Source organism: Hippocampus zosterae, chromosome 1 (assembly GCF_025434085.1).
Source record: "Hippocampus zosterae strain Florida chromosome 1, ASM2543408v3, whole genome shotgun sequence".
Classification (NCBI taxonomy): Eukaryota; Metazoa; Chordata; class Actinopteri; order Syngnathiformes; family Syngnathidae; genus Hippocampus; species Hippocampus zosterae.
Genome location: NC_067451.1, coordinates 24925436 through 24952582, shown reverse-complemented (window position 1 = coordinate 24952582; position 27147 = coordinate 24925436). Strand labels below are relative to the sequence as shown.

The 27147-nt window shown below is 44.4% G+C and overlaps 1 protein-coding gene across 4 annotated transcripts in view; it reads right to left on the bottom strand.

Moving 5' to 3' along the window:
• glra4a (glycine receptor, alpha 4a) overlaps window positions 1–27147 on the bottom strand; it is an 81262-nt gene that overhangs the window by 42363 nt on the left and 11752 nt on the right. The window contains exon 1 of one of the 4 annotated variants that reach the window (XM_052074946.1): window positions 21707–22034. The exons of 2 other annotated variants lie outside the window; for them this stretch is intronic. In XM_052074946.1, coding sequence (XP_051930906.1) covers window positions 21707–21774 — 68 coding nt within the window. In that variant the 5' untranslated portion in view covers window positions 21775–22034. Of the gene's footprint in view, window positions 1–21706; window positions 22035–27147 lie in introns of those variants that run through there. One more of the 4 variants, XM_052074950.1, reaches the window with a different exon arrangement.

The following is a 27147-nucleotide window of genomic DNA, read 5'->3' as shown; positions in this document are numbered from 1 at the left end:
TAGCCTGAACGCCGACTGCCACCTCAGGCTTTTCCAGCGCGGCTCTAACTGATCTTCGTCGCCTTGTTTCAGCCTGGCGACTTCAGAGATGCATTTTGCGTTCAAGGCAATATCCAGCTCTTGGTGATTTAATGCTTTTACCCGGCGGTCCAACAAAACACTGCATGCCTAGATCTGATCTGAACACAACAACGTCTCGACTCCCAGACTATTAATTGCCACACAACATTCTCACGAGGGAATGAGCTGTTCCAATTACAAATCCTGGAGATCATCTCTGATACTGCATTGATAACTAGTAGCTAAAGATGAGGCGATTCATTTTGGCTTTGAATCAAGATATGTGTCTTTCTGGATCAAATGACTTGATTTTTAGCAACACAGACAGGAGTTTGAGGTTTTTGAGCCCATTACACAAGTCGGAAAGCTTCCACTCTTCTGGGTGGACATTCGGGAGGAGTTCAAGGATCTAGGCCAAACTCTGATTGATGCATTACTTAAGAAGCATGTCACATTACTTCCATAACTGGTCAGATACCAGAGATGGTATAGGAACCGAAAAGTATCAGCAGGATTCCTGCTTGAATGAGGACGTAAAGATACAGTATGTTTGTTTCTATCACACAGGCTCAAAATTGTACTACGCAGGTGTCAAAGTCAGGGTGCGGGGGCCAGATCTGCCCCACTTTATGTAGCCCGGACAAGCAAATCAAGCATCTCAACTTCCATGATGCTTGCTAAAGTCTAAACCAAAATTGTCACATATAATCTATAACAACAAAACTAGTTATCCATCAATTTGCTGGTCTCTGTGTATGTGGAGGTGGTTCAACATTTATATGGTTTCACAAAATTCATAACGGCCCTCCAAGGGAAACCGTAACTACAGTGTGGCCCGTGACAAAAATGATTTTGACACCTCTGCTTGTACGAGAAGTAATTTAGGGACATTATGTGCATTTCACAACATATTCAACTAGGTTATCTCACTTTTAGAATGGATGTATGGTTGTATATAGAATACGGTCAATGAGGTTATTGCTTTCCATGGTTATGGACGTCGTGACATTTGAACCAAAGCAATCCGAACAACATGCCATCAAACATCCATTAGAACTAAAAATACGATGAGAAATATCTGGACTCGGAGGGTGAGCATTCACCCGTAAGCAATGTTTGTGCTACGCTTGTAGACAGGCCAAGAGGAGATGAATCTTACACAGGGCCTCTTCAGACAAAGTGATCCTCCAGATGTCTCAAAAAGCCTCTCTGTATTCAGACCACATTTCACCACGACCCAACATCTGATATCAACACGGACTGCCTTCTGTCAGTATGAGCCACAAAGAGATCGTGAGATTTCTAAAAACGGGAAGGAGGGGCTTGGCTGACAGCGAAGGACGGCTATCATGTACCAGCTCGGAGCGAGAGACTGTCTCAAACGGTCTACTGCACCCAAACCTTTTAGTTTGTTTTATTATGTTTTTAAGGGTTTGGGACACCTTGAAAATAATCAGTCATTTTAATTCTTGGGCCACACCCCAAAATCCATCATATCACTGTCAAGATAATTTGGCCTAAGCCTACATATCTGTGCTTACTACTGCCCATTCGGCAAAGTATTGAAGCAAATGAGCATGGCTAGCGTCCACCTGTGTGTGTGTGTGTGTGTGTGTGTGTGTGTGTATATATATACAGTATATATATATATTGAGAGAGAGAGAGAGAGAGAGAGAGAGAGAGAGAGAGAGAGAGAGAGAGAGAGAGAGAGAGAGAGAGAGAGAGAGAGAGAGAGAGAGAGAGAGAGAGAGAGAGAGAGAGAGAGAGAGAGAGAGAGAGAGAGAGAGAGAGAGAGAGAGAGAGAGAGAGAGAGAGAGTGTACCCCGGTGGCCCAGTGTTTAGTGCGTCAACCTCACAGTGCAGAGGTCGTGGGTTCGATCCCGGCTCCGGCCTTCCTGTGTGGAGTTTGCATGTTCTGCCCGGGCCTGCGTGGGTTTTCTCCGGGTGCTCCGGTTACCTCCCATATTCCAAAAATATGCATGGTAGGCTGATTGAATATTCAAAAATGTTCCTAGGTTCGTCTCTGCATGCCCTGCAATTGGCTGGTAATCGGTTCAGGTACTCCTACTGCCCGAAGACAGCTGGGAGAGGCTGCAGCAGCCCCCACAACCCTTGTGAGGACAAAGCGGATCGGACAATGGATGGATGTATATCTATATTTATATATATTACATTTATGGAAAATGTAAAGGTTCACGCGACAGTGATATAATATCATGAAAGTAGGACAATTTAAGTAGAAGGATGCACTGGTGATTTCCTCATCTCAAACAATTCTTTGAAACTAAAGTTGGCCGAACATCTCAAACAACAATGTTGGGTAGACAACAACAAAAAATGTCAATGTCTCAATAACTCGTTATTTGCCCTTGAACATCAATTACAGCTTGACGATGACATCTTGTGCCGTTCACAAGTCAACGTATTGTCTGCTGAGGCATGGCATCCCATTCTCCTTTTAGGGTAGCCCTGATGTACTTGAGGTGCTGAGTTTCAAGCCTCGACAGGGCAACACGGCTGATCCTGTAGGTTTTCAATCGGATTTAGGTCGAGAAAAAGTACAGGCCATTCCATTTGAAGTACACCAGTTTCAAACAGCCGTTGCGTGATGATGTGTCCTCGATGAGCTGGACCATTGTCGTCCATAAAGATGAAATTCGACCCATGTTGTTCATGTGGGGACAGAATCATTGGATTAGTAATGTTATTCAAGTATTATGGGCTTGTCATTGTACCATTCACAAAGTGTAAGGCAGTTCTGTACCCACTGGACACAGCTGCCCACACTGTCACAACGCCACCACCAAAACCTCATTTGGTGATGAGTCAAGAGGTGGTACATGTTGTTTGTACGCCCAAATGAACCAATATGCAATATGGAATTGTCCTCCAGATGAGTTTCTGTTTGAGAACTTTCTGGTCATAAAAAGACGGTGGAGGAAGATCTCCGCATGTTCTGCTGTGCATCTACCCCGCCACATCAATCCCCCGCCTCCCCACACATAATTTTCTCATTTTAAGGCCGTTGGGAAATCTCTCTACAGTGAACATGTAATTAGAATCAGTAGACTGCTTGACTGTTATGTTTAATGCCCTCTTTTGCGACATGCAGCAACATTGATGTGGATGGAGATGTCCGCTTCCATCAGTTAGCATAAATCAAATCCTCTGAAAGCATGCATGCTCTTCTCCCTTCCCCACAGACCAGTTTCCAGCTGCTACAATCTTGTACTTCGATTAGCCACATGCTAACGTTAAGCTACTTATGGGATGGTGTTTTCCCTTCTTAATATGGCATTATCCTTTGGTTGGTCTTCCACTGCCCTGAACCCTTTTAATTGCTTGCGGTTGCTGCTAATGGAGGGAGCAAGTTTATAGATGGTGGTCTAGATGGTGGACCATGTACACAAAATATTGTCGGCTTGAGACGTAAGTCAATGAGTGTTCAGCCTCAATTGTGTTCCACCTGTGCCTTTAACCCAAGAAAAGAGTCACTTGGGTTGTGTGCACTGATGTTAGGTTTCAGCCCTTAGGGCAGCACAACTGTCCATTGCTTAGTGCTGTTGCCTCGCAACCAAAAAATGAATCAAGTTTGAATGGCTTGTGGCAGCCTTTTCTATGTGTGATTTATCTTCAACTTTTAGAGTTTGTTCTCAATGTTGGTTCCCTGACTCAGACCAGAGTATGGTGTCATTTGTACCAAACCGATCAACCTCAACTCAGAAACACGGTGCTGTTTTCACATCCCATCATTTTGACATTCTAATTGCATGACTGATTCAATTTCAAGTACCGTATTTTCACGACTATAAGGCGCCATTAAAAGTCAAGTCAAGTCAAGTCAACAGTATTTACAGAGCACTTTCAAACAGCCATCGCTGCATACAAAGTGCTGTACATGGAGCGATTTAACATACACAATAAACAGTAAGACGAAATGGTAATAAAGGCGGTAGAAAGCACCAAGCAGTAAAATCATGCTGAGTCGAACGCCAAAGAATACAAGTGGGTTTTGAGGAGGGCTTTAAAGATGGGCAGCGAGGAGGCTTGCCGAATGTTCAGTGGGAGGTCATTCCAGAGAGAGGGACCAGCAACAGAAAAGGCTCGATCCCCTCTTAGCCTCAGTTTAGTTCTTGGTACTTCTAACAAAGACTGGTCCACAGACCTGAGGCGCCGGGCAGGTGTGTAGGGGCGGATGAGCTCAGAGAGGTAAGGTGGCGCGAGATTATTTAGAGATTTGAAAACAAAGAGGAGGATCTTGAAAATAACTCTAAAATGAATGGGGAGCCAATGAAGGGATGCCAGAGTAGGAGTTATATGCTCCCTCTTACGAGTACCAGTCAAGAGGCGAGCAGCGGCATTCTGGACCAGCTGAAGGCGCTTAATGGAGGACTGGCTGACTCCAAAGTACAGGGCATTACAGTAATCGAGCCGGGATGTGACAAAGGCATGGATTACTGTCTCAAAGTGTTCATGTGAGAGGAAATGTTTTGGCCAGCTGTCTAAGGTGAAAGAAGCTGGATTTAACAACGGCACCAATTTGCCGATCGATTTTCAAATCACTGTCCAGTTTAAGGCCCAAGTTTGAGACCGTTGATTTCAAATAAGGAGACAGGGGCCCCAAGTCTACAGGATGGAATGTACAAGGGCCACTGGGACCAAACAATATCCCCTCTGTCTTCTTTTCGTTGAATTTCAAGAAATTTTGTGCCATCCAGGTTTTGATTACTTCCAGACATGATAGGAGTGGCCTTAATGAGAAGGCGTCTTGCTCAGTGGGACATAGATCTGGCAGTCATCTGCAAAGCAGTGGAAGGCAATACCATGTTTCCTTAAGATGGAACCCAATGGTCAAAAGTCTTAAATTTTCTCCAAAATGGACAGGACGCCTTATGGTGCGGAGCGTCCTTTGTATGCGCTGAGTTCCAAAATCTGACTGACAGCCGACACGCTGTTTATATAGAGAAAAGGCGGAAGTGACTGTGGCCAGGCATGCGGGAAAGAAGTCGGCCAATCAGGGAAGTGTCGGCGTGCATATATATATATATGGAGAGGGAGAGAGAGAGAGAGAGAGAGAGGACAGGCAAGCTGGGGAGCAGTCTGCCAATGGTGAAGGGTGGGCGTGTAAGTGGACGCTAAAGGGACACCGCAAGCAGGTACCAACACCTGTATAGAGTGTGGCAATGTGCATTGTTGCAAAACAACTCCGGTTTTGGTTTCTAAGAACCCCTGAAAATAAATTTGACAAAGAGATACGCCTACGAAGCTCAGTTCAAACTTAAAGCCACCGGTCATGCTTTTGGCATGCGTGCCCATCTCACAGCAGCAGTGAAAAACCAAGTCAAGTAAATAAACTCTGAGCTTGCCGTTATTCCCGGAGGCTTGACTAAAGAACTCAAACCGCTGGAAATTGGCATCAACCGGGCGTTCAAAGTAAAGTTGCGAACGGAATGGGAACAATGGATGATCGATGGCAAACACAACTTTGCAACGAGTGAGAGGCAGCGCTGGGCGAGTTACACCACAATACGCAACAACGTGAGGGAACGCAGCGTTTTTGATGTACTTGCACAATTGTTCAATTCTTTCTACACACACATGCGCTGCCACCATGTTTCGCTCTGTTCTTTACTTTCAAATGTGGGAAAGCTTCACACGAGAGAAATGTTGACTTTGCTGTTGCTGCTCCTTCTTTCCGCTCGGCAATGCGTTGCAACTCACACTAGCATGTGATGCGTTCAATGACAACTGGGATGTGCAGTCCTCTGCTTCTGATACAGAGGATGAGGACTTTGATGGATTTCTGGGTGATGATTGATCGAAAAACGTGTGAACATTGTACGATGGCTAAATAAAATACACCCGAACTCAGTTCTGCTTTCGTTGCCTTTTTAAAAACGTGTTTTTAGCTTGTATCTGTATGTCTTGGCATGCTACCGTATGCTTCAAGGTAACGTGTTAGCGTGCGCGCATGCATGCCGTATTTTTAAGCTGGTGTATGTTTTACCACTGTAAAACTGCGCCCATTGGTACAGTGCGGTCTGTCTGTGTAAAATACAGAAATGTCACCCATTAATGAGACTGCGCCCAACCGTACGGTGCGTCGAATAGTCGTGAAAATACGGTACCCAAAATCAGATAATGAGTCAGGTCCAACCGGAATACCTGGAGAAATCCTTTGAAAACATGCAAACTCCACAAAGAAGCCCGGTGTTCAGAGTGGTCCACAATTGAATTGAAATGAAGATGCTGCTGCTGTGGGGAAAGAACACTCTCCAACCTGTTTTATATTTGGAAATTCCCCATGCCTTTGCTTTTCTTTTATTTGAAATGTGCCTAACATCCACAGGGTTTGATCCATCTTTTCAAGCATCCATATGATTGGTGGCCACCAGGGCTCGAATGATACCATGCCCTTGATCAAACAAAGTACACCGGTGGCAAGCGCGTTCTTTTTAACCCAACCTTAACCTGTCAAGTGTGAGCACAATCTAAAACTGCCCATGGCTGTGAATGGCTGTTTATGTCTCAGCCTGTGAGTGACTGGGGAATGTCAATGAGTCGGAGAGGATACGGATTATAGAAAACTAGCTGGTTCGCCGCCCTCCGGGCGGCTCATCAGCTAGTTCCTGCGGAAGGCTGGTCAGGTGGTAGTTCGCCGCCCTGCGGGCGGCTCATCAGCTAGTTCCTGCGGAAGGCTGGTAAGGTGGGCCTTCGACCCACAAAAGTGTTGTTGCTTGGTTCAACTTTTTGTTCATCTTCATTGCTTATCGCGAAAATAAAGAGATGTTTAGCTCTACTAAATAACTAACAATTTCATTGCAGTGCTTGTGGGTAGACAACATTTTTTCGCTAAGATGCCCGCGCGATCGTAGTGAGCCACTGCCTGAGCGGCGCAGTGGCGGCGCGCAGGGGCGCGGTGAAGTACGTACGTTTTGAAAAGGGACAACCGGAAGGACAGACCGCGTGCGGGACGACGCGCAATATATATATAGATAGATGGATGGATGGATACTTGCTGCCCGGGAGCCAAGGAATCACACAGACAACAGCTGATGCATTCCAGATGACCCATTTTTTAACATTGACCCTTAAGTTAGAGTAAAGATGCTGGCCGTACCGGAAGGGGCGCCTCATCTTCCGGTGAGACCCCACCTCCTTCCCCGCGGGCTGGTGGGCTGGTGGCGCACCTGGGGCCCAAGAGCCCCGGCGTTTCCCCCCTCGCGCCACTCGGAGGCAGCCCACCACGCGAGGGGATAACATCATCATCATCATCATCATCATCATCATCATCATCATCATCATAGATTTTCTCAAGCTGACCTCCAAGAAGGCGGTCAAATAACTGAGTTGAATATCTTTTATCTTATCCAATAGGGAAGATGCGCACCTACACCTTACCCTTGGTCAATGTTTTTGTGCCACTATTGGATCAGAGACATGATCGGCATGTCAATAAAAGTGGATTGAAGGGATTTATTGTTCTATGTTGAAACAAAATGTCAAATTACCTGCTTATACCAGCTCTTCTCATTTCAATATTATTCCAGAAGAAAAACAAGATAGGCAAAGTAAAGGAACCGACGTGATTGAGCACATAGACTTCCTGGTGAAAGGGATCAGTGATTTACTGCTGTTCAATAGAAAAGGCTTTTAACTATTTCAGGTGTACCAGCAGAGGAACATGAACATTCTGCACATTTTTTCCTATTGAAAATCAAGGTAAACGGCAACACAAAACACCACACAAACATTCATGATAAGAACCTTGAACGGAAAGTAAGCTTGATAAACAAACATTGGCTCTTTAGATGCACATAGGAAGCTTAAAAGTTATTTTGGAAATGCGTCCAGCTGTTTGTCGTGAAACACATCCACAGAGAGCAAACTGTTGAATGATAAAGTCAAGCACTATAAACCACAAACTAATCCACGCAATTGCCTCTTGCAAAATGACAACAGCCTGTCCACCCTAAACACTTCTGTTGTCATGGATCGAAAAGTCATCTGTGAGTTTTCCACTGAAGCAAGTCCAAGTGACAAGTCCTGAAACAGCTCGATTTGCTTTGACCACTTTCCCCCCCCCACCCCATAGGGTGATGTCTTTCTCAAGAGCCTCTCGGGGGCCGGACATGCGTTGCGTGTCTTGCAGTTTTTCTGGAAAACAAAAAGCCCATGGCTGCATAAATCCTTGAGCCTGTTTAGGGGAGTGGGGGGTGGGAGAGGCAAGACAAGCAGGCTATAAACCACAATCCTGTTCGACATACTGGGCTTCACATTCCACCTGTCTCCTTGGGAGGTGGATTCAATGACGCTGATGATTTAATTCCAGCTCCTGCTTGAATTGGAATATGTTTGGTAATGCAATTTGTCCCACTACATTTGATATACGTCGTCTATTATAACATTTATTCCTACGAAAACGACAATATCCTTACACCTGGGAACAGTACCTTTCCCACAACTACAACTTCTGTGCTGAAAACAAAAAGGCTTGTTGGTCTACTGTCCCCTCCCATTTTTATATAATTACACTTTAATTCCGTGCATCACCTGTCAAGGACAACCAGTCATCTCACTAATGTGTGGAGAAAAGACGCTGCTAGAAAACTGGAGGTCGGATCACAGGGGATTTATGGAAGTAGATGATCTTCAGAGTAATTCTTGAAACAACTTTGTGCTGTGTATAAAAAAGCTATCGCCAAAACTACTCAGCACAATTAAACACTGTGTTGTCCTCTAAAGGTTAACAGACTTTCCTTCTAAGTGGTTTGATTATTAGTTTGTGTGATGGCTACCTTTTGGCGCGTCACTAAGAAACATTAGATTGCATTTAAAAAAAAAGTTTTTATTGTGGTTCCTGTGCAAAGGAGGTTATATTTTACCAGCTTTTGGGGGTCAGCACTACACGGGCAGCTTTTATTTAACAATTGCTGAGAGAGAAACATGAACAACAACAAGTGCAAAAGTTGTCCTTCTCTCTGTAGGATTATGTAGTTGAATAATACTGAAACTAGATTTGGACAAAAACCAACAGATGGATCCTTGTCTATTGGTACCCTGTGATTGACTGGCAACCAGTCCACGGTGTATCCCGCCTCTCTCCCAAAGTCTCAACTCAACTGTATTTAGTCAAGTCAACAAGTCAAGTCAAGTCAAGTAAACAGTATTTATAGAGCACTTTCAAACAGCCATCGCTGCATACAAAGTGCTGTACATGGAGCAATTTAACATGCACAATAAACAGTAAGACAAATCGGTAATAAATGCGGTAGAAAGCACCAAACAGTAAAACCAAGAACAAGTCTAAGTCATGCTGAGTCGAATGCCAAAGAATACAAGTGAGTGTGGAGGAGGGCTTGAAAGATGGGCAGCGAGGAGGCTTGCCGAATGTTCAGTGGGAGGTCATTCCAGAGAGAGGGACCAGCAACAGAAAAGGCTTGATCCCCTCTGAGCCTCAGTTTAGTTCTTGGTACCTCTAATAATGTCTGGTCCACAGACCTGAGGCGGATGAGCTCAGAGAGGTAAGGTGGCGCGAGATTAGTCAGAGATTTGAAAACAAAGAGGAGGATCTTGAAAATAACTCTAAAATGAATGGGGAGGCAGTGAAGGGATGCCAGAGTAGGAGTTATGTGCCCCCTCTTACGAATACCAGTCAAGAGGCGAGCAGCGGCATTCTGGACCAGCTGAAGGCGCTTAATGGAGGACTGGCTGACTCCAAAGTAAAGGGCATTGCAGTAATCGAGCCGGGATGTGACAAGGCATGAATTTCTGTCTCAAAGTGTTCATGTGAGAGGAGAGGTTTTATTTTGGCCAGCTGTCTAAGGTGAAAGAACCTGGATTTAACAACGGCACCAATTTGCCGATCAAGTTTGAAATCACTGTCCAGTTTAAGGCCCAAGTTTGAGACTGTTGACTTAAGATAAGGAGACAGGGGGCCCAAGTCTATAGGATGGAATGTACAAGGGCCACTGGGACCAAACAATATCACCTCTGTCTTCTTTCCGTTGAATTTCAAGAAATTTTGTGCCATCCAGGTTTTGATTTCCTCCAGACAGGATAGGAGTGCAAAAGTTTTAACTTTTAGTTAGAGATATTTACAGAGCACTTCCAAACAAACAAAGTCAGCTGACATCGGCTCCAATTTAACCACAAGCCAAATTAATTTAAGCGAAATTCAATTACAAGTAAAATATGTCGACAATGAAAGATTTTTTTTTCAGCTCAATTTATGATGCTATTATAAAATTAAAAACTTGCAGATTACACTGAAAAAACTAAATCTAAAATATAGAGTTGTTAGTTTAGCGCGTTTTTATTAGCATTAATTTAAATGAATTTTAACGGGATTAAATGTTTTCTTGCAAGATTAACGCGGCACACATCACAGCGGATGTTACATTGCTCTATAAATAAACCAGAAAAAAACAACAAGCGCGCTGCACAGGTCCACGCACGTTTGTTTTGCCAGCCATGGCAGCGCGAGACACCGAAAATGGATACTTAAAGAGTTCCTGAATGGAAAGTTTACTTTTAAAAAGTTGCCAGATTGTTCCACTAACAAGACCAAAGGGGGGGTGGGGGGGGGGGGTAGGAAAAAAAAAACACGCTCGAACGACCCTCATTTTGAGGATAATTTGAGTGGGGCAAAAAACTCCTGCACAAGCATGACAGTTATAACAGGTCACAAAACATAAACAATGAAGACGGTGAAATAAGGGAATGTATGAGGGAGGGGGTGATGGTGGGGGACTAGCTTCCGTGCATATTTTCATCAGGGGAAGGTCGAGATAGCAGATGTTGTTTTGGTAGCAGGCTGTCCAATAATTTAAGACAGCCTTGAGTCCGTGGCTTATGTGTCTATGATCAGCCAAATCCGTGATTTCAGTCAATATTTGAGCACGGATTCCAGTTTCTCCAAGTTGTCGTCCATCCTGCAGTGACGCTCCAAAACCGCAACAGTTTGTGGTTGAGCAAAGTCTGAGTCTGAGTGTTGGACATCCGCATTTTGCCATCCTTAGACCGGCAGCCTCTTCCAATAGAGCCGCTCCCTTCGGTTGAATTTTTCGATAGATCAGGAAACTGCTCACACCAAACAGCAGCATACCTTTTATCGGAAGGCCGAAAATGTAGATGTCGTCCACATCCTCAACGGACGGTGTTGACAGGCACACCATTCTCCGCTTCCTCCAAGGATCTCCAAGGTGTACCCAGCAGCAAAAGTCCCCGAGGGGCAAGTAGGCTCCCCACTGACTGCTCTTCTCATCAAGAAAATGTTGTCGATGGCATCGAGAGACCAGCCAACCAATTCCATGTTTGTTTTTAGGATGAAAATACGACAGGAGGCTAGGAAAAGTCAGACAAAGACAGCACATGGACTGAGTGGCGAGCAGTGAAGGGTGGGGGTGGGGTGGGGGACAGGAGCAGAAAGCAAAAGCGTTTGCCTTCGTCAAAAGCCAAGCAAGAAGCTTGAAGTTGACAACACGTTGAAGTTTTGCGGTCGTAAACTGAGCTATCATCATAGCACGTCGAGTCTGAAATACCACTTAATGGCCAAGCACACAACTGACGTGAGTACTCCGCCCCCTTGTCTCAGACAGACAGCTATGGATCATTTCAAGGAGAAGAAAATGGATGACACGACGAAGAACAAATTTGCTGAAGCCATAGCTAAATGTATGGCTACTGCACGCAAGCCTGTCCACAGCTTGACTGAAGCTGAAATCATTCGCATTGCATCGAACGACTCCACAACGGATTGCCAGCGAGAGCCTCCATTACAAGCTGTGTATAGAAATTGTACGTAGCGGAGAAGGCAAAGGTACACCAAGCGGGAGAAGACACTGTTTCGGGAGAGAAATGAGAATAAAGAGCAGGTAGCCTGTCGAATACGATGTATGCCACTGATGCGATTGTTACTTGTTTGGAACTATTTTGTTTGGAAGGTTACAATGTTCCGTGGCCATATAAATAAAGCGGGTGTAGCTTCTCTGTGTTTGTCTGACAGCGACAGTGCACTCTGGCACGTAGAGAGTTCAGCGGTGCAGTGGTAGCGACCATACTGAAAATAAAACGTCTCCAGTGTTGTCATCAAACCAAGTGTAGTCATCCGAAAGGATGTCTACACAAACCCATAGAGACTTCCGTGCAAGAAGGACCAACAGAATCAACATAGCCTGACTGCTGTGTTCAAAGCAAACTTGGAACTGTTGTGTGACAAAATATTTTTTTACTGTAGTGGATGGACAGTAATATTGTGTGAGAGATTGTGTGAATAACTGCTCCAAGTGAAAAATGTTCATGTAAAATTCATTCATTCATTCATCTTCCGTACCGCTTGATCCTCACTAGGGTCGCGGGGGGTGCTGGAGCCTATCCCAGCTGTCTCCGGGCAGTAGGCGGGGGACACCCTGAATTGGTTGCCAGCCAATCGCAGGGCACACATAGACGAAAATCGAAATTGTTATTTCAGTAAATATTTGCATTTTGCACATAGAAAACTGATTCATGATTCCATGTTGATGAGAGCATTAAAATGGGGAAAAATAGGACAAAAAAATATCAAAGTAAATTCAGAAACGATAAAAAATGCGTGAGTAATCATGATTAGTTTTTAGTTCATTTGAGTTAATTATGACAGTTGCATTTTTAATTAGATTAAATATTTTAATCGTTTGACAGCTCTACTAAAATACAAACAAATTCTTAAACCCCAATAAGCCAAAGTAACAAGCAAACAAAAACCCATGACAGAAGCACAAAACAACGTGACAGGAACAATGATACACAAAGACTGACAGAAACCAGGGAAGTAATTCCACGCAAACTGACGAGACAACAAGAAACCCCTGGACAAGACACAAAGGGTTGAGGGAGCTGATTGGTCAGCACAAGGGACCTGGACAAGAGCAGCTGGAAATAAAACCTAATGCGGAAAACAAACAAAAAAATGGCACACGACGAAAATAAACCTCAAATATAATCTAAACAAAAACAGAATCATGAGAGACTCGCTCATTCTTGGTCTCTTGAAAAAATAATGTATGATGGAAAACCGAAAAACTATCTACTCAGCTCTCTGCTTTTTTCCACCATATACAATTTTAAGAGTTCTGTTTTACATAGGCCAGATGTTCCTAAGTTCCTGTAAGTGAAGTTTAATTGGCCCGAACTGCTTGGGCAGACATAATGACATGATGGAGGGCTCCATCATGCATCCCCCTTTCATTGTTCTAATTGCAGCCAGCACAAAAAAAAAAAAAAACGATGGCACTAAACCCTCTGAGCCAAAGTGCAGCTCTCGTCAATAAGTGGACATTTCGACCTGAGAGAATTGCGCAAATTGCATTGCATTAGCATATTGTGTCGTCGGTGCTGGGGCTCTCATAGCATTGGTGCTTTTATTGTATCTAGCATGTCAACACAATGTCACCTTGGGCACCAGTAAAATGCATGAATCGGACGATCAAACATTACGCCACCGTTTTACCGTTGCTGTTGGATTCAATTTTGGATATTAATATTGTATCTTGTGGGGATAATTGTACTTTCTCTGCATCGATGTGCCTTATTTTCACAAGCTTACACCTTCAGCGTCAGCCAGCTGCTACCGCAGGTGAAAGTGAAGGTTTACTCTGAAGCTGTGAGGCACATGTGATACACTTCACCATGCCTTCATTATTCATGGACTTGGTTTTTCATTCTATCCAATGGCGGAGACATGTCAGAAGTTCATGGGTTAGTGCGTATGGGACCGAGCGGGGGCCAGGGGAACAGCCATTTCTCTCCAAAGGATAAGACGTTTTGCTTTCAAAAGCCATTCTTGCATACATTCAAAGGGGGTTTTGATCCTACACCATCAGGACACGGTGCATGTCATAGAACAGAAACAGTTAAAGGTTATATATAGTGGGACTGGGGTCCATTATGTTGTCCTCAACAGGGTCGCGGTCGTGGATGAGTTGGAGCCTCTAACAGCTTACTTTGACTCCAAAGTGAGCATCTATGTATCATTAAAACATACACAATGTTCATGTCCCCCAATACAAAACTTGTGTTGATGTAAAATCATCAGCTTTTCTTTCGTTACTCATGTAGGATGATAATTAATGAAACATAATCTTGATTAATTGCCCGCCGCGCTCTTTTTTACGTTGTGCTTGTGTTGGCATTGTTGTGAGTCAACCGTTATTACCAGCTTGGCTGGCAGACATCTGCATCCCATTTGTCTGCATGCCGCGCTTCTCATTCATTGAAACCGGAAGAGGTTTTTTTTATTTTTTATTTTTGCCTTTAATTTTACAAAGTATCATCACATAGCTGACTACTACACATACACTATCGTGTTGAACCTCGTATTTTGTACGTTTTTTTTATCACTTCAAATCATGTGCAGCGTATTACAACTTTTATACGGGGGGAAAAAACAATTGTGAACCGATCTCACAAAGACCATTTTGGCTCTAATCCAGATCGTCTCACCTGCTGGCAGCCAACGACAATGCTGTCGTCGATCGCTACTATTGTCACGGCAAACCAGCAAAAGTAATCCTCAATCGTATCTTTTTTTTCATCGCTACATACGGTCGGATTGATAAAGCATGATATGCGCATGCGCGGTAAACCGTCGTACGGGTTTTTATTGCTTTGTAAGGGGAATCGTAATCATCTATAAGGGCAGCTTTAAACCGAGGTTGACAGGTATGAGGTAACTACAGTCGTTATAGACTTTGGGCGAGAGAGGTATGACAAGAAAGAAGATACGGTAAGTACAAATTGATGCAAATGTGTTACGCATGAGGTCACCCTTAAAATGCCCGTAAAATAAAATAAATAAAATTAACAATACTGTATCAATACAGAAAGCTCAGATGCCTGTGTAAGGATGTGAATTCATTCAGAATTATCCGTAGAAATGCCTATGAGACGTAGTTACTTGATTGCTGGGACAAACAACCATTTCATATTCACACTAACACTCTTAAAACTGCTTAGTTAAAAATAATGTGAATTATGTGAAATAGCTAACCCGTGAAATAGCTAAACGAGACTGAGCCAATACTGGGTTATTTATACCCAGCACATTGGATTGAGGATTTGACCCAGCGCTTTGGGTCAAGATTTTGATCCAACAGAGGGTAAAAACTATCCACAGTGATGAGTTAGAGCTACCAAGAAATGGATTACAAGGTTATCAGCACCGGACTGCCGATGCCCTTCTCTGGCTATCAGTATAACTGTGGTTAAAAAGAATCCACATGTGAATGCTAACATTCCTAAAAAGAAGAAGAAGCAACTTTCCTAGTCAGCAGCAACCACCGCAAGTCATTCGAATGATATGTTTGATAGTTTTTACACCTGATACCTATCCTGACACACCATTTTGATCCACGCTTGGGACCACAAGTGGCTGGGAATCCTTTTTTGCTGTATAGCCCCCAGTCAGCATCAACATTTTCGAAGAACATTACATTTAATTTACTTGAAATTCGGTACACAACAATCCATAACGATGACCAGCTTCACCTTTTCAGACTGGTTAAATCCAATCTACAACCAAATCTACTGGGTCAAAACAATTAATCCCACAAGCAATTTTCTCAAAGGAAGGCCACAGCCAGTGAGTGAGTTTTGTAAACAGCCCAGCATTTTTAATGTATGTACACTTTAGAGCAGGGGTGGGCAATCGGTGGCCCGAGGCCACATGCGGCACTCTCCCACACTCGGAGTGGCCCTTGATTAATTTTTGAAAATATCAATGTTTACTATTAACCACGGGATAGCAGACATCGCTCACAAGTGCCTCCAACCCATGGTATTGTGAAGAAGAAGAGTGTCCTGACCGGGGATTGGTATCGAGGCCTGGTACTCAACTGGACCACGGGTTGAATTTTTAAAAACTGCTGTGTTTATGAGCTCCACCCTGAACAGTTCTGTTAACGGGTTCAGAGAATTTACTACATTTTTGATTGATTTAGACAGGAAGGTAAAACATTTTAAAAACTCGCACCCCCTAATTCTCTGCCGCGATTACATTTGGCTCGAAAATTATACGTCTCTGGATCACAGTGTATCCTTTTTAAAATTAAAGAAAACAAACAAGAAAAAAAGCGAAAGATTTAGATCAACTTCCAGCAAAGAATTAATTTCTTAACATTGTTTATCAATCTATGAATGTAAAAGTGTCTCATATTTCCTGAAATAAAATAAAATAAATAAACACACAAGAGTGGCACTGCCATAGTGGGTGTGCAATTACCATACTTATATTCTAGTATTTAAGAACAACCCCCTCACTGGCATTGTACCCTGTCCAGCGGGGCCAGCAGTCTCATTATTAGAGAAGGACTGGGGTCCAACATGCCAGTTTTTGAACAAATTAACTTTCTTCAATGTGCAGGTGATTGATCCTTCGCCTCGGGATGTCTGCTTTGATGTTACATTTCAGTTTTTTCCTGTAAGAACAGAAGTTAGGAGTACCACAGCGTGGCGTATGTCATCTTAATTGGAGTGGGCGTCTGCGGGGATCAGACAAATGTGGCACAAAACAATAAAGTGAAGGCAGTCATGCAAACACTCAAATTATAAAACGTCTACAGGGTTTATTATTTCCTGTGAGCCCAGTGACAGGACGGCAGGAGAATTCAGTTCGACTCATTTTAAACCTCGTAATGAAAAAATTAAATCGACTTGGCCGTGTACTTTGACTCTTTATTAACTTATCTGCTGTGGTGGAGAGTAACACACTTTCAATAAATCAATAAATAGCAAAATGGCTGGATAATAGGACCTGTTTCCTGATATTTCTTCACTCCAGGCACAGAATAACCTTGCTCATCTCCTTTGACCTTTATGCCAACGCCATTCATTTCACCACTTTCATTTTGTCATGGGTCTGATACACATCACATGACCACAGGATGGAGAGCATCTTTTCCACCCTGCTTTATCCGAAGTTAACCCCACAAAATGAAGAACCTCTACTAGAATCTTCCATGACTACTGGCTGTCAGCTAGCAACTTCCCCTTTAGCATGACGCCTTCGATGGAGCAGGACATTTGGGCGGCATTCTTTGGGTGTACAGAAATATCCAGACAGCCATTTATAGGTGTGTTTTTCAGTGAATACTTTGACATTATGCCACTTTGTTGAATGAGAAAAAAATATTTTTACACTGTGCGGCAGTGAAGAATGTTAAAATGTAACTTTAAACATCGCCTTATGATGGTAAAATTTTAAGTTTCATTTTTAGCAATTCAAACACTGTTGAACAAAATTAAAATTAAAGTAAAACTGGCTAAAATGACACTTTTAGTGAGCATCCCTGCTTTCAGCTAATTGCTATTTACATTTAGCATCTGCTATTTGTGGTGTATATGTGTAACATCACATGACCCTTTAAACAGGTTAACGGACTTGGATGCGTATGCACATTGATAACCACATTTGAACCTGAACTTGCTTGAATATTATTTTCTTTATCACCGATATCTTCGGACAAATGTTAAACACAGGTTTATCATTAACTAATCTAGAAATGATATGATACAGTATGTAAACATGAAAAAAGACATCTTAGATGGGCATGGTAGCTAGTACTTGAAGACATCTTAAGTAAAACAAAAGATAATATAGACGTTTAATATATTTACAGCTGCTGTGTCCCCTGTCCGATGCCATTGTCCCACCACACACACACACACACACACACACACACACACACACACACACACACACACACACACACACACACACACACACACACACACACACACACACACACACACACACACACACACACACTCACGAGCCGCGGGTTGGTCACCCCTGCCAGGGGCTCCAGCAGTGACCTTAAACAGAGGAAAATGTGTTTTCGTGTTTTGTTGGTTGCGCATGACCCCTATTATACTGCTCATATTTAAAAAAAACAGTCTTTTCACACTTTTTTTTCCCCCCAAGATGGCGCCCGAGTAGGCAGCCTTCGGGCAAGTGCTCTTCAAGAGCCTCGCTTTTTTGTTCTTTTTTTGTGTTTTTGTCTTTTGTTTTGTCACATATGTTGTTTGTTGTTTCATCGTGCGGACCTGATATGGACTGTTTTCAGCGTTTTTTGGCCACGACATTCGTCAAAGGAGAAGAATCTGTGCTTGGTGGTTGCGCATTCTCGGCAGCACGCCTGTACCAGCACAGATTTTGATTGGGAGGAATGTCGGCGCCATTGACTGTCGGTGCTGGACAGACCTGGGGCGCTTGTGTTTTTTGCGCCCATTTTTTGGGCAGCATTTTTCACAACCCCGTTTTGTTCAGTGGCTATGTCGGCGCTGTTGGACAGTCGGCGTTGGTGCGGCTGAATGGATGGCTGCTGAAGTTGAGGATGAGGAGAGAGGAGCGTTGGCGCAGTGCTTCGATGCGTATTTGGAACCGTGAGTCGCCGCTTGGAATTGAAATGGATTTCCATCGGACAGGAGAAGTGAACCAATCTCTTTTTTCGTCAATGGATGCTACAGCTTCTTGTTGACTTTGAAACTTAGCTTGTAGCTGATGTGTGCACATTTTGAGCATGACGTCTCTGATCCACTGGTTAAAGGAAACTTTGATTCTCTCCTCTTTCATCTCAAACTGCTTCAAACAACAAAGCGTGTGATAGAAAAGTGGTTAGAACTGCATGACTGTCCGTGTTTTATGTTATGTGTTGTTTATTATTTTACTTTATGTTAATTGTTTTGTTAAGCGCTTTATTACAACTGCTGCTGTTGTGAAAGCGCTATATAAATCAGCATGTATTGTATTGTATTGTACTCCACACGTTCAACCCCAGATACTTTTTTCCCCCCAATTTTTCCAAGACTTGGGGTAAAAAAGGGGGCCAAAATTGGCTGGTACTGAATGAGTTCCTATTGGTTGCAGAACATTCCGTTTCTATGGTTATCGTCCCACTGGTAAAATGTATTCAACTCATCATATTTTGAATCTGTGTGTGTTTCATGCACATGCACACACATACATACGTTGTTTAGTGATACCAACTTCTTATCACATTCTTCATTTCCACATTCTCATTTTCTTTTCTATCCCGTCCACTGCTTATCAATCAGGCTACATGACAATCTCCTAATTTATGACACTAACCCCCTCCCCATCTCTTCTATTTCCTATCGGAACCTTTTCTCCCAGTGCCTCGGGCCAAATGAAATACCCTCTCCATTTCTTTGTTGGCATTTTTCCGTTGCATCCCATTCTGCTCCATCCCGCTGCATCAGATTCTGCCTGTCTTCCATCCCTCGCCCCTACACAGATTGAGCATCTAATTTCTCTGAGGAGATGCTGTCACTTGACTGCTCCCGGGGACTAAATGGGCCCAACTCCTCCCCCTCCCCTCTTTCTCCTCTTGCACCCTCTGGGCCCCCACCCCGCTGTACCTTGGTGGGATTATGTGACTCTTAATTCCTTTTCTGCACTCACCTGAAGAGTTTGGCAGGGCATGAAATAGGGTGAGTGCTTCAATGCAAAAATACAAGTTTGGAGACTGGGGGTAAGAAGGCAATTGATGGGAGTGTACTGCATGATCGTGAACATTCCATCTGCCTGTTTTGAGGGGTGGTCATGTCTCTTGCAAATGAGTCACCCTGTCCTATCAACTGCTGGGCCAAAGCCATGTAAACTAGCACACACTGACCGTAATGACAGCATCACTCGTCAAGGCAGAACTTCATCACCAGGTCACCGTATTACACTTGCAATATCCATGCATTGTGTACTGTATTTCCCCACAGGGTAAATTTACTTGAAATTAAAACTAGACGTTTGAAATCAAATCCGAGTTATAGTATTGTTTGTCTTATACTGTACCGTACATTGTAAACAAATACACTGGTGTATTCCAAATACTGTATGGATAGTTGGGAAGGCATTCTACAAAAAACTCCTGACTTGATGATTAACTAATTGTTATTATCTTAATATCAACTTTCACAGGGATGTGAGATGTTAGAAGTTTGGGAGAAAAAGTTAGAGAGAGTTGACTTAAATGGTTTTGTCACATCCGGAGGAGCAATCGTGAGTACAGCATATCACTCGATGGGTATGGAGCTGCCAGGAAAGCTAGCAAGAGCAGGTGCTGCCAAGTTGTGCACTCCATATTGACTCATTTGCATCATCAACAATTACAACATACTGTAGTTCCACGCAATGAAATGATCAAGAATGGATGATGTGCACAATGTTTTCTTTAAATAAATACGATCGTCCACTGACATGGCATTCGTATAACGTTTCACAGTGCATTTTTTTCACGTTTATCTTGTGATCAACACATCCCCTTACTGGAAGCAGCTTCATATTTTTTCATTATGCAACCAAACTGTGCAATGTGGGCTCTTCACCTGCAATTCCAACCCAGCACGTATGGCCATTATTATGGCCAAAGTGTGTCGACCCAATTTGAACACTGTTTCACAACAGCAAGCCAGAATTGCAGGGGCAGCTGGTTCTTCAGAGGAAATTCCAACCATTCATTTTCTATAGCGCTTGTCTTCATTAGAAATGTAGGCGAGCTGAAGCCTATCAAAGCCGATTTTCGGGCAGTGGGTAAGGTACTCTCTGAAATGGTCTCCAGTCACTCGCAGGGCACTTGGAGTCAAACAACCTTTCACATTCACAGCTATGGACAATTTAGAATCTCCGTTAGCCTAAACCGGGGGTCGGCATCTCCAGTACTCAAGAGCCACTGTTGTACTGCCTATTCCGACAAAAGACCCATTTAAAATGATAAAGTTCCTAATCAGGCTTCTACCGAGCTTGCTGATGAGGTGATCATTTGAATCAGGGGTTTGTTTTGTTTTTATTCGTTTGCGTGAATAGTATTTGTTAACCCTCACTGATCAGCTTCTCTTTTTTTCCTCATGCAATCAAATAGTGCTATCTTCTCCAAATACTCTCAAAAACAAGTGTGGATTAACTGTGTCCTCTATGCTTGTTATGCATATGCACACTTCACCTGCGGCTATTGTTAATGAATTGTTACAATGGAATGCAAGCGCAAGACAGGATTTTACAGGTAGCCTCGTTGGTAATTCCATTCATCCATTTTGTGTAGTGTTTTTCCTCGCTGAGGTTGCAGGACAGCTGCAGCCTATCCCACCCTGGACTGGTCGCCAGCCAATCACCAGGCACATAGAGACAAACAAGGGCTCATACTCACATTCACCACGATGGACAATTTGGAGCCATAAGTGAACCTAATACAGGTATTCACGTTTTTCGAATATGTGAGGAGCACAGAGTAACTCGAGAAAACATGCAAGCACGGAGACAACACGCACACTCCATATACAACTGAATAGGTGGAAGCTATACATTTTAATAAGCATAAATATAAATTGAAACCAGAATTTCCTGAATAGAGGCAGAAGTACTATCCACACTCCGTTGTGGTATCTCACAAGAAATTAAAGTAATTTGCAGCAACAATGTTCTATTTATTATGCTCTATTAAAGGTTCTAATTTAAGCAGTACTGCACACTAACTCGGTTCCGGAAAGTTAAAAAGTGGATAATAGCGTAATGGTCCTACTGTACAGCGATTTAAACAAAAAAGTTGATGACACAGAAAAGCGACACATAACATAATGACATATGATCGCTCCTCACCTGATAAAGCCTCCCTGGAAAAAGCAGAACGACAAGACGTAAAGGATCCGAATGACCTGTGGGAGCATCCTCTGATTCGACAATCGCTCCACGGCCACGCAGAAGAACTTGACTAAAGTGGAATAATGTCAGCAATTAGCAAATCCAGCGTCCGCGGTGCGAGTGTGAGCGAGGGTCGACAGGCATCGTCTGTTTCCTTCCTGGAATTAGCGCGTCTAAAAAGGAGCGTGCCTTTTGGGGGTGGGAGAAACTTCTTCCTCCTCCTCCCACACGCACTCCAGGGAGACTGAGCACATCCAAGCCGACGCGTCGTTCGAGCAGGCGGCTGTCAGTCCATCAGCGGCTCGGTGGTACTCTGGTGCTGGGTGTTGGTGATTTTGGGGAGTTGTTTTATTCTTATAAATTAATCATTCATGCGATGGTAAACCGTGAACACACCCAAAACATTGGAAAGCGAGTAGAAAATGGAACTGATATTGTTTTGTCTTCATTTGGAGAATGCAGGGGAAGGGGTGAGCTGATGGAGAATCTGCAAAATACAATAATACATCCGAAAGAAATACAGCAAGTCGGTTCATAAATGGTTTCTTGGTGTGAATAAAGTCGATACCCTGTGATGATTTGTGGTGTTACGTCACCAACGTTCATTTCTATTCGAAGGGTGCAGGGGGGCCCTATTAAATATTTTCGGTATTCATCATCCATCAAAAATGAGAAAAATATAATTATTTGTACATTTTATTAACCTGAAATCACCACATCTCCAATGTTTTTATTTTTTTATTTACTAAGTAAAGAGAAATCAAACAAAAACAAATAAGTAAGCAGAACCGCAGTTTGGCCCAACGTAGTGTCTGTACGAACACGACCAAGCCGATTAGGTAAAGAAAGAGCTGCAGGTTACAACGCTATCCAAATTGAGCATAGGCGAAAACAACATATGACAACTGAAATAACGTAACATTTGTTTTTGTTTAAAGAACGTTTGTTTTTTTATGGTTGAAAAGAGACATTGTCTGTGAGTGGTTCATGCATTGCTTCATGCCATCACTTTTGTTTGCAAAATAGCATCGCGGTGGTCTCTCCTTTCTTTCCAAAGGATACAGTTTAAATTATTTTTCATTTCTTTCCCTTTGCATTTTTTGAAACACTTATAGTGTCTGAATTATTTGTTGTACCGTATGGGCATTTTAAACTCCCTCTCTCTGGGTGTCAGATTTTTGCATAATTTAATACACCTTTTTTGCTCTGTTTCCTCAAATTGGGTCCACATTTTTTTGTATTTAGAATTTTTTTCTCCTCAAATTGGGTCCACATTTTTTGTATTTTGATTTGTTTTCCTCAGTGAAGCAAAGGTCTATTTATTAAGGTTGGTCAGGCCTCATGCGAATGTAGTGTAATGTTTGGCACAAATATCTTAATTCAAAACAACATTAAAAATAAGAACTGAAATGCAATGTCAATCAATTACGACATGAATTAAAATAGTTGATTGAAAGAATACACGAACTCTGTCATCAAACCCCCCAGAAATGTTCATTTCTTTTGTAATGTACAGGAACACAAAGATCCCCAAGAAAGAAGAAAATATGTATTCTGTCCTGTAGGCCATCTTAGAAATTCCAAGTAATAATATACATGTTAATCTTGAACCTAATATTGATTCTTTTATTTTCTTCATCTGAGAATGGTTTCTTGTACTCACCTAGAATCCAATCAATTCCAGATGAGCTCTCTGTTGCCTTTTGTTATTGTGTCTTCTTGTATGTGACTAGAATCCTGCTTGCGGCTTGATATGACAATTTCACCGAGTTCGCTTCTGATGTTCCTCTTCTTTATTCGGAGCAAATTTGTTTTCCAAATTCCCATGTTCCCTCATATTTTACCATTTCAAATTAAAAATCTTAATCACGGCTGTAGTCTGATTATAGTTTTTTGCATCCAAAGAACATTGGTTTTGTGTGCTGGTTGGAGGGAGATTGAATGCAACAATTTTGGTTCATTCTTCTTTTAATTGCCTATTTTCAGAACCCCCTCTCTGCTTTTCTTTCACCAGCAAACTTCAATCAAGCTATTTTCGTATATCGCTGGCACAATATGCTAATAGCTACAAAATTGAAGTTGGACCCCAACTGACCCAACCAAAATATACACAATAATAGTTTTCGCACTGCTCACTTTGTGCCCAGGACATACACAATGAATGGGTTGGTTGCCTGCACATTGTGTTGTGCTTGATTTGATCATAAAATGAATCACAATATTTAATCAGCTACTGGGGTGATTTTTTTCATGTTACAGTGATTCAAGTTGTTAATGTAAAACTTACTGTTTCGTGCACTTGAAACCTGGAACATGAGCTCCATCTGTTAAATGAATGGAGGCTTTTGGATGTGTCAGACAGGTCAGGGTACGGATGAGTCCGTACGCACTTTTAAAAGCCATGAAAGCTTTGTGTGTGTGTTGTGGATGAGCAGAATGCAGGACATCACCCACAGAGTTACGCCATCAAATTGCTTCCATGTCATTCATCTGTCTTTTTCCCGATGATTCCACAGTGTGCAAGATGGCAGATACAGTATGTCACCTTTTTCTGGTCATCGTGGCAAGACGCTGTCACGTTGTGCCCGAAGCGATAAAATGATCGCTTCGTGCACAACAAGATAATGAGGTGGATCCCCGAAATAGCAGACAAAGCAAAGGTGGTCCGAGAACAAATGGGTTTTAATACAAAACACAAAATACCCGTCCGGGAGCAACAAACAGAAAACGCTGGTCAAAATCAGGACCAGGAATAAAAGGAAGCAACAGAAAACGCTTGCGAGAAAACGGCAAGGATTATAGTTGGCAACAATAGGAATTAATAAGAGTAGATTTAACGACGCGCAATCACAGCCACAAGGCTACACAGCAATGAATAGATTAAGGCAGTAATCGAGAGAATTGGCTCGGGGTGGAATACTCCGGCAGTAAGTTAACTGCCCGAGCACAAAGATAAACCCTGTGTAATCAGTCCTTAATGGGTGACAGGTGTGTCGGCGGTAGGCAGGAAAAGTCTGCCCCCCTGCTGGCAAACACGGGACGTGACAGTACCCCCCCCTCAACGGACGCCTCCCGGCGGCCTACCCGGCTTGGTCGGATGAGCTGCGTGGAAGTCGCGCAGAAGGGACGGATCAAGGATCCAGGAGCGGGGCACCCATTGACGATCCTCAGGCCCGTAGCCCTCCCAGTCGACCAGATACTGGAATCCCTTACCCCTGCGCCGAGAGTCCAGGATGGCACGAACCGTGTACACCGGGTCACCGTCGACGACCTGCGGAGGGGGGGGCGGAGTGGAAGGCGGAGCCAAGGGACTGGAAACCACTGGTTTGAGCAGGGAAACATGGAACACGGGGTGAACCTTCATGGCGGGCGGCAGCCGGAGCCTGACCGTGACGGGGCTGACGATGGACTCGACCACGAACGGTCCAGTGAATCGGGGTCCCAGTTTCGCGGACGTGCCGGCCAGGCGGAGATCCCTCGTAGCCAACCACACCTCCTGCCCCACCACGTAAGTAGGTGCCGGGCGCCGACGACGGTCCGCGATTTGCTGGTTCCGGGTCGCCGTGCGGGCCAATGCAGCTCGGGCCTCTTTCCATACGCGGTGGGCTCGCTTGAGGTGATGCTGCACAGACGGGACCTCCACCTGTCCTTCCTGGGACGGGAACAGCGGCGGTTGATACCCGTAGGCCGACATGAAGGGGGACCTACCAGTGGCTGAAGAGACGAGGGTGTTGTGTGCGTACTCCACCCACGGTAGGTGGTCGACCCAGGAGGAGGGACTGCGCAGGCATACACAGCGGAGGGCCGCTCCCAGATCCTGGTTGGCACGCTCGGCTTGTCCGTTAGACTGGGGGTGGTATCCCGAGGTCAGACTGACCGTGGCCCCGAGGGATCGGCAGAACCGCTTCCATACGCGGGACACGAACTGGGGCCCCCGATCCGAGACGATGTCCTTCGGGATCCCATGGAGACGGAAGACGTGTTGGACTAGGAGGTCGGCGGTCTCCAGCGCAGACGGCAACTTAGACAGCGGAACAAAATGAACCGCCTTAGAGAACCGGTCCACGATGGTGAGGACGACCGACCGCCCACGGGATGGAGGGAGGCCCGTGACGAAATCCAGGGCGATGTGTGACCAAGGTCGAGGAGGGATGGGCAATGGCTGGAGCAGTCCTGCCGGAGGCCTATGTGAGACCTTGCCGCAGGCGCAGGCGGAGCAGGCATTGATATAGTCCACCACATCCCTCCGAAGCTCCGGCCACCAGAACCGCTGGGTGACGAGATGCACAGTCCGGTTCACCCCAGGATGGCAGGCCACCTTGGACCCGTGCCCCCACTGCAACACCTCCGAGCGCAGAGGTGGGGGTACAAACAACTTCCCTGCGGGGCATCCAGCCGGGACCTGGACACCATCCAGGGCTTCCTGGACCTTCTGTTCGATCTCCCATCTCAACGCCCCCACGATGCACCGGGTTGGGAGGATGGTCTCTGGTGACCGGTCCCTCTCCACGGGGTCATGGAGACGGGAAAGGGCATCGGGCTTGGTGTTCTTTGAGCCAGGAGAGTATGTGAGGATGAAGTTGAAACGGGTTAAGAATAGTGCCCACCGGGCCTGACGGGGGTTGAGTCTTTTAGCGGAGCGGAGATATTCCAGGTTCTTGTGGTCGGTGTAGACCGTGAACGGTTCCTTAGCCCCCTCGAGCCAGTGGCGCCATTCCTGTAGGGCGACGATTACAGCTAGCAGTTCACGATTGCCCACGTCGTAGTTGGACTCTGCTGTACTGAGTCGACGAGAGAAAAAGGCGCAGGGGTGCAATTTCTGGTCGACCGGGGAACGCTGGGACAGAACGGCCCCGACTCCCGAATCCGAGGCGTCCACCTCTACGACGAACGGGAAGTCCGGGTTAGGATGTTGCAGTACCGGGGGATTTGTGAATGCGGCCTTTAGGCTGGAAAATGCCGACCCCGCAGCCGAATCCCATTTGAATGGGACTTTTGTGGACGTCAGACGGGTCAACGGGAGTACCTTTTGGCTGTAGTTGCGAATAAAACGACGGTAGAAGTTAGCGAACCCCAAGAAGCGTTGCAACTCCTTCCGGTTAGTCGGTGTTGGCCAGTTCGTCACCGCCTCCGTCTTGGTGGGGTCTGCTCTCAGCTTGCCCTGCTCAATTATAAACCCCAGAAAGGAGATGACAGGTACATGGAATTCACACTTCTCTGCCTTGACGAAGAGCTTGTTCTCTAATAAACGCTGCAATACCAGCCTGACGTGTCGCTTGTGTTCTTGAATTGATTGGGAAAAAATTAAAATATCGTCGAGATAGACGAAACAGAAAATGTTCAGCATGTCTCTCAACACGTCGTTGATGAGATTCTGAAAAACGGCGGGGGCATTTGTC